Source organism: Musca autumnalis, unplaced genomic scaffold (genome assembly GCF_047663935.1).
Source record: "Musca autumnalis isolate F117 unplaced genomic scaffold, ASM4766393v1 scaffold_2, whole genome shotgun sequence".
Classification (NCBI taxonomy): domain Eukaryota; kingdom Metazoa; phylum Arthropoda; class Insecta; order Diptera; family Muscidae; genus Musca; species Musca autumnalis.
The window spans coordinates 92,702,543-92,718,494 of NW_027411755.1; the positions used below are offsets into that span (position 1 = coordinate 92,702,543).

Genomic DNA, 15,952 nt, shown 5'->3' on the forward strand with positions numbered 1-15,952 from the left:
ACCCTGCGAGTTAGCTTTCAGCAAATCAAAGTTTCCACCTGAAATTTGTCGTTATATGTCCACGTCTTCATATAACTCCTATAACCAGAACCTACCGATTTTCTGTACTTTGAAGGTTATGGTCTCAATATCCCTCCGAATTGGCTAAAATTTGGTATTAAGTCTTCACTGGGGGTATTAAACTTTCCATCTGTCGGTATAGGTCTAGGCGTTCATATAGCTCCCATACAACGAAAGCTCCCCATTTTCGACATTTTGAAGCTCGACATTTTGTGGCTCTGGTTACAGATTTCTCTATTTTATTGACTTGTCTGAAGTGAATTTCAAACAGAAAAATGTACACGTAAACATTTTAGAAGATATTATTGAAATATATGTAGCATACGAAAATATGTGAAATACAACATTGGTGGCGTTTATTTAATTGGGATAGCTGTTACAATTTTGATTTTTCAAAATAGTCTGGCTTAATCCCTTTTGTTGTTTTAATATTTAAAACAACAAGTTTATTAGTGGAGAAGGTTTGGCATTGTTCGCCAAGGGGTAAGGCAAGGAAGACTAGTTTCGATCCACGCCACTGGATCTCATCAGTTCCCTTTGTTTCTTGTTTGTGGATATTCTCCACCGAAGTTATTTTTCAATAACTTCTTCAACAAGGAACTTTTTATACCCAAACATCAATCGTCAGCTCGAAGTATAAACGTAAACAAAGAAAACCCTTCAATGAGAAGTTTTTCTTTGGTAACCTAACACAACTCCGACGAAAGTGTTTACGAAACAAAGCAAACCTTCTTCCACTCGTATGTGTCGTTGATTTTTCAACAAATGCACATACCCAAATGCTGTTTGGTAGCTACCAAACAGCATTTGGGTATGTGCATTTGTTGAAAAATCAACGACACATACGAGTGGAAGCTACCAAACAGCATTTGGGTATGTGCATTTGTTGAAAAATCAACGACACATACGAGTGGAAGAAGGTTTGCTTTGTTTCGTAAACACTTTCGTCGGAGTTGTGTTAGGTTACCAAAGAAAAACTTCTCATTGAAGGGTTTTCTTTGTTTACGTTTATACTTCGAGCTGACGATTGATGTTTGGGTATAAAAAGTTCCTTGTTGAAGAAGTTATTGAAAAATAACTTCGGTGGAGAATATCCACAAACAAGAAACAAAGGGAACTGATGAGATCCAGTGGCGTGGATCGAAACTAGTCTTCCTTGCCTTACCCCTTGGCGAACAATGCCAAACCTTCTCCACTAATAAACTTGTTGTTTTAAATATTAAAACAACAAAAGGGATTAAGCCAGACTATTTTGAAAAATCAAAATATGTGAAATACAGAAATTTTCCATATGCAAAAATAATATTTGCATATGCTTAATTTATATATTTCGCATATTTTTGCATATGTGATATATTTCGATTGGAATTTAATTAGAAGTCAAAAATATGCACATTTTACAAAAATAGGTGTTGCATAAAATTCCGCTGTCTACATATCATTGAGCTGATATTAATCGGGGTGCTCTCATTGATATGAGAGAAGGCTGCCTTGTCCCTACTGGAATGTTTGTGGAACAATTACATATATACAGTACATTTTAAGAAATATTCTTAAATTTGAAAATTGCCGTTGTTTAGCAATTTCTGCTACATCTTTAAATTTTGAACAATTGGACAGGTAATATGATAGGGTTCCACGCAATTTGTAAGAACTGGGAATTTGTCTGCCATGATAGAGAAAATTTGTAGCATGGGAGGAAGATGTGGTTCTCTTCACAAAACTCATTATATCTTAGGTAGTAGGTCCGTTACCAAGCACACATATTATTGCAATTTTCATCAGAGGAAAGATCGGTAGTTAATTTGTCATATATAGGCGACTTTGCCGGTCTATGACCTCCAGGGATTCAAATATGGACCAAAAATAAAATGTTTTCATTTAGCATACAAAAGTAATGGTCCATTGCACCCGCTAAATAATATCAGATCATCATCAAAAATTGTAGGCATCTTCTTCGACCTAAACCCCTACTTCGTGCAAAATTTCGTGACTATTGATCTATAATTGCGACCTCTAGTATGCTTTTGATTACATTACAAGCAAAACACTGGATATATTAGGCTATAACTCTGTTATCTGACCACATAAATCAACATAATTGGCATTAATTGAAAGGGCTAGAGTTGTCCTTCCAAATATTATTTATGTGGGCGGAATGTGTGGTCCAGGAATAAAGATATTACCGGTATATTAAAAATTTTCACAATTTTCACACAAAAGTTGTGGTCCATTTAACCCTCTAAACATTATCCGATCACCATCTCAAATTGCAAGCTTCTTCTTTGTCATATAATCTTACATTATTTAAAATTTCGAGGCGATCGGACTATAATTGCGACATACAGAGCCGCTACAAAATCGGATAAAAAATTTGTTTTTGGTCCATTTCACCCGCTAAATATTTCTCGATCATCACCAATAAGAATAGGGATCTATTCTGATCTGGACTCGACCTCCATACAAAATTTCGTGACGATCGGTCCATAATTGCGGCCTGGAGCGTGTTTACAATTTATAATGGACAGACGGACGGACGGACGGACAGACACACATCTCAAAATCGCTTTATCTCGTCGAGATATGAAGATTGGTATACCACATTGGGGGTCTCCGACGAATATTTCGCGGTGTTACATGAATTTTTACCAAAACAAACTTATAATACCCTTTTCCACATTGTGGTATAGGGTATAAAAAGGGCATGTCGCACTGATTTACTAGTTATTCTATGACCAATATAACCACCAGAATAACTAGTTATTCTATGGCCACTGGAAGTTGAAAAATAAGCTATAAGTTAAAAAATTATATTTTCTATTTTTATAACAGTTGAGATGGAATTTGTTTTCCATTTCAATATACTTCATATTTTTTATTTTATTTTTTATTTCGCCCTCTGCTGGATTTGAACACACGAACATCTGCTATCTGGCTTAACACACTATACAATCGGCCACGCGTACGGACATCAAGGGTTTTGTACAGTTTTTCTGTGTAAATGGAGTCAGGTAGATTTGTAATCAGCAACTCATGAGGTCATTGTGTGATTAGGGTCTATATTTAAAGACAGCAGAACTGTCGGCCATAAATTGTGTATTTTTATTTCCTACGAAGCATTATGCGTGCTGTGTGCATAATGCATTTTTAGGTACAGCGTGCAGATGTGCGTCTATTTACTTTAGTTTAGATATTAAGGCATAGTTGTAGGAATTATTCTAAATAAAGAATGAGTCTCTCTTAAACAACGAAGCGAACAACATCGTTCGCGTGCGTTTTCTTTTCTTCGGTTTCCTTATGGGTACTTTACACGATATGTTTTTTACATATGAGTTGTCACTTTGCATATACATTTTGTATGGGAGAAGTGACAACTCATATGTAAAAAACATATCGTGTAAAGTACCCATTAGGTTTCTTAGGTTAAATTTAGTGATGCGATTAGGAGTCGGTCTCATCAGGTTGTTTAAACGCTTACATGTGCACCAGCTACTGTTCTTTGTTTTTTATATCCTCCACCATAAAATGGGGGGTATATTAAGTTTGTCATTCCGTTTGTAACTAGACCCCACAAACTATATATATTCTTGATCAGCGTGCAATTCTACATCGATATAGCCATGTCCGTCCGTCTGTGGAAATCACTCTGGCGTCCGAGCGGATTGTAGTAGGTGGATGAAATTGTGGTAAAATCTATTATATGTATGTATGTAAATACCATACGGTATTTTGAATGTTGAAATTTAGTATATAAACTGTCATGGGTGTATAAAATATTGCAGAAGAGAATTATCAGTATAAGCTCTTTTCTTCAAATTTATTTATTTAGCGTATGTATAAAACTTTCCACTTGAAATTGTCCGGTATTGTACCATGTTTTTATATAGGCCCCATAGAAAGGTCCCTCCCAATTTTCGGTATTTTGAAAGTTTATTTACATAGTATTCGCTGGAGTTATAAAACTTTCCTCCAGAAATTCATTGGTACAGGTCAACATTTTATACAACCTCCGTAGAACGGTGCTCCCGATGTTGCTAACTATGCAAATACAGAATATCCAGGTTTAGGTCTAGTCGGTACTGTCCAATTTTATGTATTTCGCTCATTTCCGAGAATTGCAAATATTGGTCCATGTTTTGGAAAGAACAAAAATGTCGCCCCATATGAGCTGTTTTGAAGGGAGTATTATCAGTTGAGATATATGTACTACTCCTGCAATAAAAGGAAGAGTTCAGTACTTTCTTAATCGAAATTAAACTAATTGTTCCTATTCACTTCAATGCACTTCGTGGTGCAGGGTATAAAAAGTTCGACCCGGCCGAACTTAACGCTTTTTTACTTGTTTTTTTGTTTTTTTTTTTTTTAACAAAAAATGTCCGGCCTACGGTGAGCGTTGAACATACAACCCTTGCATTTGTAGTCGGACACACAAGCTCTGTGCCACCGACTCATTACTTAGTAAGAAGTAATATAAGTAGTTATTTTTGTATACATTACTTTGTATGATGTGGAAAAAAATGAAGTGGAAAAAAAGCAACTAATAAAAAAAAACTTTGTTATGGAATACATAATGACTAACGGATCCGAATTTTTGCTGGCAGGTAATAGTTTCACAATATTTTTAATATATTTACTTACACGTAAATTGTAAGTTGTGTTCACTACAAAAAATAGTAATCAAATGTTCCGACTTTTGGAGCAATTCTTAAGAAGAACGCGTTCGAATGAAACAAAAACTAATATAAAGGCTCATGTCATAGCCAGATGTTATAATCAAATTTTGACATTAAGTTTTTTATTTTTGGCCAATGGCTGGAACCACTGTGCATAGGTGACTTTTCACGAAATTGCTCTAAAAGTCATTTACCTCTCTGGTCGTTTCCGAGGGCCGAATGCCACATCTCATGATGCGCATTATAGTCCCCCAGGACCAGACGATTATGATTTCCAAAAACGGGCTAATGTCAGGCTTAGGCCATGTTTATATTATAGCCTTTTGCAGGGTTAACCTTCTTAATGAGGATTATGACATTTGAAATCCAGTGGGTTTGTTAAATCCGGTTATATATAAACGTACTATTAGAATCTGAGATACAGCTATTTCTCGGCGGGATGTATACGTTCAGCAGCTCTATCTCGGCAGTTCCACACCTGACTGCTACCCCCATACATTCCAAGCACGGGTCATTAGAGGCAGGCTCAACTGAGATAGGTCTGTATTGAACAGACTGGTGCAAAAGAAAGCTAATCCCCCACCTCCACATCTCCTTCCTTATTACGTTGTAACCATCACAACGTACTGAGCTGTGGTCGTTCAGCATGGTTTCCTGCACCGCCGCGACCTTGATCTTCTTCCGATTCATAAAGTCCACTATTTCATCGATCTTACCTCGAAGCCCATTGCAATTAAATTGCAAAAAGAATGCATTTTCTGGGATTGCTTCGGGTGAGGCTGCTGTTGGGGGGACTGCGGGGGAGTTTCGTAATCCGACGACGAAGGAGTTTCGAAATCTGACGACGACGACTCACTGGGGGCTGTGTTCGCGCAGCATGCAGCAACATAGTCTCTATCGTAGTCCCTCGCGTGGGCAAGTCCAGAGCAACCCCTTAAATGCACCCACTCCTGACATCTATTGCATCTCACCGAAGATTGGATATGGCTGAAGATGCGGATGTGACAAACTGAGCACAAATATATTGGTCCTGGGTTTTCCTCCGTCCCGGCACGGCCCAAAAGAAACCGGAGCAGACATTCCGGGATATGCCGCTCCCAGCACAGAAAAACGAAACAAATACAAACACATGTACACTGAGGTGGCAGCCGCTGGCCGGAACGCTGATGTTGTGTGGTCCCGGGTCAATCCGTGGGATTGATTGATTACTCTAGTGTGGCCCGGGACTTACTAGTTTTGATACTGAAATTATTTGTTGCAGCAATTGACCATCTACCTTGTTTATTGTGACACGTGAAAAGAGTTGCAAATTTCGGTACTTTTTTAGGCAAAAACAGGGTTTTATATCATAAGTACTGTTATTTCGATTTTGATTTCGCTGAAATCACGAAATGAGATGATTTAGTTTTTGTATGCGAAATTATGATAAAGTTTGCTCGATTCCGCGCGAAATCACGAAACGACCCCGAATGTAAACCACGCATTAGTTTTTTTATACCACAATGTTTTATCGTGTCACTGAATTGCGACCGACGCTTCTATTTAGTTTGATTTTACATTGACTTAAAACAACATTTGAGATGGTAACCCTGTTTGGCTGTCAAATAACATCAGAGTTGTATAACATAACGTTTAGGCAGGTTGTTTTTTTCTTTATTTTTCCTTAAAAGAGGTTACATATTGATTAATCACTCAATATGATAAAATTTAGTAGAAGTTTAGGAAATGTGCTAACGCGATTTGCATTTAATCACACTGCAGCTACGTCGCAATTGGTCCAATCCATTCACACTTCTTTGCCAGTGAACTGTGAACATCACAATCAAGAAGGAGCGACTGAATTACCGGCAGATGAAATACCAGAGAAACGTGAATTAACCGAGAAAGACCGCAAATTAATGCTTAAGGATCGTACAAAAGTTATTCCTGTTGAGACCTCCATCAGATACCTAAACAGTTCTGCTTATAAACAGACTTACGGCAAACAATTGGTCTGGGAACAGTACAGACGTAACCACAAGGGCCCATTTCCACCGCGTAAAACGCGCAAAACCTGCGTTCGGCAGGGTATGATAAGTACTGGAAATCCTTGTCCTATTTGTAGAGACGAGTATTTGGTACTGGATCATCGCAATATAGAATTGTTGAAGCAATTCATCTCCCCCCAAACCGGCCAGGTGCTGAGTTACACGAAAACTGGTTTATGCCAAAAGAAACATTTACAGCTATTAGTTGCAGTCGAAAGGGCCAGGGATTACGGACTGTTGACATTCGACGTGCCATATCGCGAATTCGATTACAGTGAATACGCCCAAAAGGCCCAAGCATAAGGGTTTTCTACATTACATTGTTAATAGTTTTAAGAAACACGTTACGAAAGAATGGAAAAATCTATGGAAGGTGGAGATGTCATTGTCGAACGTTATACATTTGTCATTGTTGGAGGGGGTATAGCTGGTGTAACGTGCGCAGAGACCACAGCAATTTGTTGTCCCCAGGAATCGATATTGTTGTTGACCGAATCTAACATCATCAAGACCGTAGCAAATTTAGAACCAGTTGCTCGGTACTTGCATAAGTTTGATGTTCTTGAAAGGACATTAGCAACCACAGAAGGTAGCACTCGAAAAAGGGATTTTTTAGCCCCAACTATCATTACTCAAGTTGACAGTTTACAACATGTGGATGCCAAAGAGAAGTTTATTATTACAACCAAAAGCAAGAAAATATATTACAAATACTTGTGTATTTGTACTGGTGGCAGACCTCGTCTCATTGAGAAAGACAATCCTCTAATAATGGGCATTCGAGATACTGACTCTGTGTTAGAACTACAAAAAAGGTTGGCTAACTCAAAAACTGTGGTGCTAGTAGGTAATGGCGGAATTGCCAGTGAATTGGCTTATGAGCTAAAGGGCATTGAAGTTCACTGGGTGGTGAAGGATAACCATATTGCTTCAACGTTCATTGATCCGGGTGCTGCTTATTTCTTCCAAAAAGTAATGGACACAATAGAAGACGGCACTCCAAATAATACATCCGGAAGCATTGTAAAGCGTTTGCGTTATGATGAAATAGTAGCTTCTGAAAGCAGCGGAAAGAAGGGAGCAGCTTTAGGACCCGATTGGCATCGCCAGTTTGACTTAAAAGGCACAGGTTCAAGCACTAACAAACCAATAATACACTTTAAATCGTTGATTAAGAACATGAACGAAGTTTTTGATGCGGAGAAAAACAAAACCCTTATGAAAGTTGAACTCAGCACTGGCGAAATTATTGTGTGTGATTTTCTTGTATCGGCTACTGGAGTGGATCCACGTCTCGATTACAGTTGTGAACCACAATTCGAACTATCGCAAGATGATCATGGTATAAAAGTGAATGAAATGATGCAAACGTCCAATGAATCCATATACGCTGCAGGCGATGTTTGTACAGCTGCATGGGAGAAGGCTGAACACTGGTTTCAAATGCGCTTGTGGACTCAAGCTCGACAAATGGGCTCGATGGCTGGTAGAAGTATGTCGGCACACCACCTCGGCGAAACAATTTATCAAGATTTTTGTTTTGAGCTATTCGGACATGTTACACAGTTATTTGGCTTACCTGTTATTCTCTTGGGACGTTATAATGGACAAGGTCTTGGCACAAACTATGAAATCCTGTTGCGAACTACACCAGGTCATGAGTACATAAAGTTTATACTACAAGATGGCAAATTGCGTGGTGCTATTCTAATTGGAAATACGGAACTGGCTGAATTATGTGAAAATCTCATACTCAATGGCATTGATTTAACACCATTTGGCGATGACATTCTTAATCCTGACATAGATATCGATGATTATTTTGATTAAAATAAAATTAAATTAAAATAAAATTAATTTTCTTTTAAATTATTTCCAAGTAGCAGGTTTTTACACAAGGAAATGTTCGGAACTGCAGAGGCCCATATCTAGGGGAGTATTGACTTCCCCCCAACGAACTTTATATTTTTGTAATTAAGCTCCAGAACGAAAAGATCTACATGTCGTATTTTTCAATTTATGCCGCTTTTTAATCGTTTTAGTTACATAACGTTCAAGCGATAATATTGAATACAACAAGCAAACTAACTTTGTATTTATTTTATTTCATGATTTCACAATACGGACCTTTAAAATAAAATACATATCGCAACTGTTCAACAAAAGGGTAGTTACTCAAAATTTTCTATTTTTCTATTTCGACTCGATTTACAGAATCGAAATTGAATTTATTTGGGTTGCCTTCGATGATGAATATCATAGCGATTATGAATCTTCACGTAGGGAGCTACTCACAAGTGAGTTGCAGTTCACTTTCACCTGCTCGAGCTATTCAGCCCAATTATGAACGGCATCTCACCGTGAGTTTTCTCTTTCTCGCCTCCTCCCCTATTATAAACATCATATCGCCGTGAGTGCTGTTATGTTCTCACTCTTCCCTTATTATAAACAACAAGAGGGTAAGCAAAACTCACGTTCGTGAAAAAATTAGCTATTACAAATGTAAAAAAAGTGAGAAAAAGAGGCAAATTTGTGCTGAAATTTCTCACTACCGAAATCAAAGTGAGTTGAACAAAAAAATTTAAGTGTGGTCATTTATTTTAAAAAATACGAATATTTTGTATCTGTAATGATAATTAATTGTATTTTAGGTTGAAAGCAACAAAAAATAATTAGAAATTTTTTATGTTTTGAGGTTATTGTTGACCTTTGGACGCTTTTTTCTTTGGTTTTACCCCCAGTTTTTGTAAAAATGTTTATTCTTCTCACACGAATTGTCAAATTTTGTAGATCGATTTACTCGCTTAAGCGCAAATGTAGAGAGCTGATTTTTAAATGAGGAATCCTTAATGATATATGGAACGGGTATACAAAAAATTAGATGTGTATGTCATCTGGGGGCTGAGCTATGAATGCCTAAATTATTACGAATATAGACGAACGAACAAAAATAAGTTACAAAAACTGGGGGTTAATTTTGGCTTGAGGTCAACTTAAGAATTAAAATTTTTTGTTTTTATTCTTATAAAAAGAAAGAAATATCATTGTTATTATAAATTTCTACCATATTGTTTATAGTTGCATAAAACAAATGTTCTTGTTTTTGAAAGCCAATCCCTGAGGATGACCATCAAAGATGGTTGAAATATTGGAAATGGAATAGATTCTACCTTATTGTGATAAGAGTTTCTTTATATTTTTAATCGCAATATTTGTTTACATTAGAAACTGCGACTATGTGAAAGCTATACAAACCTACTTGAAATGCTTGTTGAGCAAGGGGTTCTCTCCTGTATCGTTGGGCTTTCCTCTCTAGAAAGTGAAGATCATTCTTGATGGACCTAGTGTGTCGGGCCAACCTACTAGATGGTGATTGGGATGGCTCTCACGGTAACGCCCAAGCAAGTACTGTAACTAAAGCGTTCCCCGTTTTCAGGTATGGACAGATCAAAAAGTTGCATACTGTATAAAGCGGTTCACAAATATACAAGGACCCAATCTGGAGCAACCCATGTCTGCGATTGTTGTTCCTAGAGAGAGTAATGTACACGATTTGGAACTTTTGGGGTCGCAGTCTTGGAAAAAATGGGTGCTGGTGCTAAAAAGATGACATGTCCAATCACTTGCCCTCAAGCTTGAATAGAATCAAATATTTTGATGGAATATAAGTCCAGACCGTTGCCCCAAAAAGATCCAAACCATTTTGAGATCTTAATCACGTCATCGTCGATAACCCAGTGGAATGGTATCTACACCAAGCAATTTCCTGGAATAGTATTTTAAGTACGGGTTGTTATATGCCATGAACAAAAAAAATTGGAATTACAATTGAAATTTATTGAAATTGTATTTAAAATTCATTAAATTGGTTTAAGTGTTGAAGAAAGCATTAGGAATTATATTTAGTATTCATTGAATTGGTTCTTATACTGGAGAAAACATCGGATGTTTCACGAATTGTATTTACAATTCTTGGAATTGGCTAAATGCTGAACCTCATTTGAACCAATCATTGATCTCCTGTGATGTCCTAACATCGCTGGTGCAGCTTCCACTCCATTTCCTTGGTATTCCTCAGAACTTGCCATTTCTGTTATCACCCAAAATGCAACATTAAACATTTACTTATTGTAGCCACTTAATGACGTTTTTAAACGACATTTGTTCACTTTTTTACGATTTTCCAATAAATTTCACGAATTCTTCAGTGTAAATAAACAATTTTCACATATCTGTCAAAACAAAAGAACAGCTGTTACAGATGTTGCCATGTTGTTTCAATGTTGTATTTTCTTTTACCAATATTCATGTTCTTTTACAGTGGATTTTTAATAACCGACATTTTTCTTGCTAGAAATGTTTATTAATTTGAAAATTTATTTACTTTTTATGCAAAAAATAAGAATTTAATAATCCCAAAGTTATTTGTGCAAAAAATGACGGTATGGTAACACAAATTATTATTTCAAGGGTTCACAAGTCGCGCCATTATTTTCCATTTTCCGACTTGTCAACCCTTGTTCACTTTTTGTGCTCCTCCCTGCCCAATCGTAATAGCTCGAGCAGGTGAAAGTGAACTGCAACTCACTTGTGAGTAGCTCCCTACGTGAAGATTCATAATCGCTATGATTATGATTGAGCAGGGAGGAGCACAAAAAGTGAACAAGGGTTGACAAGTCGGAAAATGAAAAAAATGGCGCGACTTGTGAACCCTTGAAATAATAATTTGTGTTGCCATACCGTCATTTTTTGCACAAATAACTTTGAGATTAATTAATTCTTATTTTTTGTATAAAAAATAAATAAATTTTCAAATTAATAAACATTTCTAGCAAGAAAAATGTCAGTTATTAACAATCCACTGTAAAAGAACATGGATATTGGTAAAAGAAAATACAACATTAAAGCAACATGGCAACATCTGTAACAGCTGTTCTTTTGTTTTGGCAGATATGTGAAAATTGTTTATTTACACTGAAGAATTCGTGAAATTTATTGGAAAATCGTAAAAAAGTGAACAAATGTCGTTTAAAAACGTCATTAAATGGCTACAATAAGTAAATGTTTAATGTTGCATTTTGGGTGATAACAGAAATGGCAAATTCTGAGGAATACCAAGGAAATGAAGTGGAAGTTGTGTTTAGCACCATCTCCCATTCTTTCCAAGACTGCGACCCCAAAAGATCCAAATCGTGTACATTACTTGCTCGGGCATTACCGTGAGATAGGGATGGCTCTCACGGTAATGCCCGAGCAAGTACTGTAACTAAAACGTTGGGTGGGTTGGCCCGACACACTAGGTCCATCAAGAATGATCTTCACGTTCTAGAGAGGGAAGCCCAACCATACTGGATAGAATCCCTTGCTCAACAAGCATTTCAAGTAGTTTTGAATAGCTTTCACATAGTCGCAGGTTCTAATGTAAACAAATATAGTGTGAATAAAGTCCACAACAAACCAGAGTAGTTTTTGCTCAACTATACTTGGGATATTGCAGTCGTCTAAATTCTTAGGCAAATATTGATAGCACCATGCACAGCACTCTGCGTCTTTTAATGGTGCGATGCCAAACCTAGTCATATAACTCCAGTGGATAGTTACATGCCATTCTTGGAACTGAAGGTAGACCCAATTTTGTACCAAATTCTGAAAGAATTCAGAGATTCAGACCGAATTCGTAAAGAACTCTGAAAAAATGTTAGCGGTCAATGTCCTAAGCTTTAAAAAAAAAGAACATTCGTTTTATGCAACTATAAACATTATGGTAGAAATTTATAATAATGATATTTCTTTCTTTTTATAAGAATAAAAACAAAAAAGCCCATTTGTTTTTAAATTTTTAAGTTGACCTCAAGCCAAATTAAAACCAAAGAAAATAGCGTCCAAAGGTCAACAATAACCTCACAACATAAAAAATCTCTTATTATTTTTTGTTACTTTCAACCTAAAATACAATTAATTATCATTACAGATACAAAATATTCGTATTTTTTAAAATAAATGTTCACACTTAAATTTTTTTGTTCAACTCACTTTGATTTCGGTAGTGAGAAATTTCAGCAGAAATTTGCCTCTTTTTCTCACTTTTTTTACATTTGTAATAGCTAATTTTTTCACGAACGTGAGTTTTGCTCACCCTCTTGTTGTTTATAATAAGGGAACAGTGAGAACATAACATCACTCACGGCGATATGATGTTTATAATAGGGGAGGAGGCGAGAAAGAGAAAACTCACGGTGAGAGGCCGTTCATAATTGGGCTGTATATATTTTCTTCGCGAAACTCCCTTACTTAAATAATATTTTTAAAATCCAATCACAATTTCAATAAAATATTCACCAAAATTTGAAATATACGATTTCGAATTATGCGAAATCGAGTCGAATCGGTTTCCATCACATATCTGTATATATCGTTTTTTTTTTGTTTTTTTAAATAAAAAGTGAACATTTCAAAATTTTGAGTTACCACTTTTGTTGAACAAATTGCGTGAATCCTTATAAGCAGGTTTTTTTTAACAGAAAGGCTGTCTTCTGTATCGTTAGTTTTTGTGCTTTTAAACTTCAATATATTTCAGTTGGACACTCATCCATTGCTCCTCGAAAATGCATCAGAAATAAAAATGATACATGTTTGATTTTTACCTGTGTTAAAAGTACGTATTTTTGAAGTTTTGAAACACTTAGCATAATTGGTCTGTCCCTTTACTTTTGAAAATGGTAAAACCGGCAAAAGTAGTAGAAGTTGTAAACTGCAACCATATGAATTGTCAATTCAAAGTTTGTTTTTACACATATGCGTTCCCCTACTCCAAGTCAAGCCGAGTGATTAGTGTATCATTCCAATTAGATTCCTTAACAGTTGGTTGTATGTATATTTAAACAAAAAATAATAATGTTTATTATTGTAAATCAGAAAATTCTGAATAGTTGAAAATCTAAAGTTTTATTATATGATTGTATATTTAGATAACTTAACAGACAGATTCTATGGAAATCGATGCCATTGGGCCACATAATTGGTCATGACTATTTTGACTTTTGTCATTTGATTTTTGCCTCACTTCCTGTAAAGAACATGAAATAGTTTAGAAGAGGTTCTCCCAATATCACACAACACCATTAACATACCAACATATTTAATTTCATCGAAAGCTTTCCTCGCCTTCTTTAATTCCTCGTTCATTGTTAGTAGATCTTTGACGCGAGCATATTTTCTAGGATCTTTTCGCACTAAGAATATAATATCCTCAACTTGTACTCTTCCAGTTCGACCTATTTCCATAGCACGATGTGTCATTTCTGTTATGAATTCAATAACCAGGTCCTCCAGCAAATCAACACTTTCCGTATAAGGATTTTCGTCATCACCAAAGCCATACATCATACATCTCAATTCCTTGCTAAACAAACGTTTGCGTCCAGCATTTGTCGGTACAAACTGTTCCTCTCCTTCCTCTTCATCAAACTAAAAAGAGTCAAATGTGGGGATCATTAATGTTTCTTTTAATTGTATTTTTAACACTTACGTCGACATTTTCAAATGGTTCATCATTATTTGCTGCCATTTCTTAAATCAAATTGCTTGCCCAATTTGTTTGTCTTTTTTGCTGTTTCTTTAAACAAAATAGCTCATTGAAAAATGGAAAATCAACAAGAATAATTCACTGCAGAATGGGTTCCCGTTGTGTTGCCAGTCTTGGAGAATTGTCCTCAAAATGTGGATTTTTGTGGAAATTGTGGCCAAATACATGCTCTGTTCCTTTACGGCAAGAATCTTCAAATTTTACCACTTTTTACTTGAAAAGCGTTGCTTTACTTTACCCTGCGATTACACGTGACAGGACAGTTGAGTACATGTATTGATTGTCAAAAACCCAAAACTTGCCTGTGTGACGTAGGCGTCCAGACAACTGCAAAACCAGTTGTAAAATTATGAATTAAAATCGTCGATTTCTTTTTGTTTTCCGTTCACATATTTTGTTTTTGTTTTGCTGCATCCCAGTCCTGTTGTCTTTTTTGTTATTTGAAATAGATTTGTTTTCATTTTTTCAAAAATGTCCATGTTTACTGTCTACGAAAATTACCAGACAGTGCCGAGGCAACTAGCCAAATGTTTGTATGTATTAGTAAATCAGAGTTGTATTTGCAGACAGTCTGTCTTGTGTAAACGCCAAGTTAGACGTACAATTCAAATGGGAGCAGTGTACAACTTTTACTACTTGTGCCGGTTTTACCATTGTCATAAGTAAAGGCACAGACCAACAATAAACGTTTGGGCATAGTAGTATGCCATGCATAATAATAGGGGTAGTCATTAGGAAAATCTGATATGGCAACGCTTGCACTTCTATATAACTAGGCGTTTACACAAGACAGACTGTCTGCAAATACAACTCTGCTTTACTAACACATACATACATTTTTAGGCTGTCTCTCAGCTGTCCATCATTTTTTCACAGACAGTAGGGTTAACAAATTGTTGACGTTTTTGTAACAATGTGTGAAATAATAATTGAAATGTGTTGAAAACAAAAGACCATGAACAAAAAGAAAATATGTGAACGGAAAACAAAAAGAAATCGACGATTTTCATTCATAATTTTACAACTGTTTTTGCAGTTGTCTGGACGCCTACGTCACACAGGCAAGTTTTGGGGTTTTGACAATCAATACATGTACTCAACTGTCCTGTCATGTGTAAACGCAGGGTAATGCCAAGTTTATACTTGCGCTCCAAAATCCACTGGATTTCACGAAATCCTGAAATACACCCCGGTGTTTACACTTATTTTTTTGTTGATTTCAAACATATCACAATGATCAAGGTGGATGCATATGCGCAGCTGATCGAACATGAATTTTCAAAACAAGTTGTTGTAAATTGAATTAAGCATCAAAAATATACGACAATATAGAACTTTAAAACTTTATTTGGAAAATTATCGTAAAATGATCTATATATCGTATTAATTGTGTATAGTACTAACAAATGAAAATATCAAAAAATGATTTTATCGTTGAGACTTCGTTATAATAAATTTTAGCTCTGTTCCAGAACTAACAAGTTTTTACAATGTTTACCACTTTTACACATTTTCGTTCCCTTACACAAAATTTATATGAAAATCGTTTACGACTTTTACAACTTTTACCACTTTATAAAGTACGGGTACAGGCCATTTGATAGATA

At 36.0% G+C, this 15,952-nt stretch overlaps 3 protein-coding genes across 3 annotated transcripts; 2 read left to right on the top strand and 1 right to left on the bottom strand.

Moving 5' to 3' along the window:
- Nucleotides 1-6,430: 6,430 nt before the first annotated feature.
- Nucleotides 6,431-8,613, top strand: mRpS18B (mitochondrial ribosomal protein S18B). Its single transcript, XM_073968347.1, has one exon. The coding sequence runs from the start codon at nucleotides 6,431-6,433 to the stop codon at nucleotides 7,061-7,063; it is 633 nt and encodes a 210-aa protein (XP_073824448.1). The 3' UTR covers nucleotides 7,064-8,613.
- Pyroxd1 (pyridine nucleotide-disulfide oxidoreductase domain 1) lies at nucleotides 7,115-8,613 on the top strand. The gene has a single exon (XM_073968345.1). The coding sequence runs from the start codon at nucleotides 7,115-7,117 to the stop codon at nucleotides 8,588-8,590; it is 1,476 nt and encodes a 491-aa protein (XP_073824446.1). The 3' UTR covers nucleotides 8,591-8,613.
- Nucleotides 8,614-13,657: 5,044 nt separating this feature from the next.
- On the bottom strand, nucleotides 13,658-14,526 carry Taf13 (TATA-box binding protein associated factor 13). Its single transcript, XM_073965912.1, has 3 exons — nucleotides 14,289-14,526; nucleotides 13,891-14,227; nucleotides 13,658-13,826 (listed from the first exon to the last, which is right to left on the bottom strand). Exons 1-3 carry the CDS (start codon nucleotides 14,325-14,327, stop codon nucleotides 13,804-13,806), a joined length of 399 nt encoding a protein of 132 aa, XP_073822013.1. The 5' UTR covers nucleotides 14,328-14,526; the 3' UTR covers nucleotides 13,658-13,803.
- Nucleotides 14,527-15,952: the final 1,426 nt, after the last annotated feature.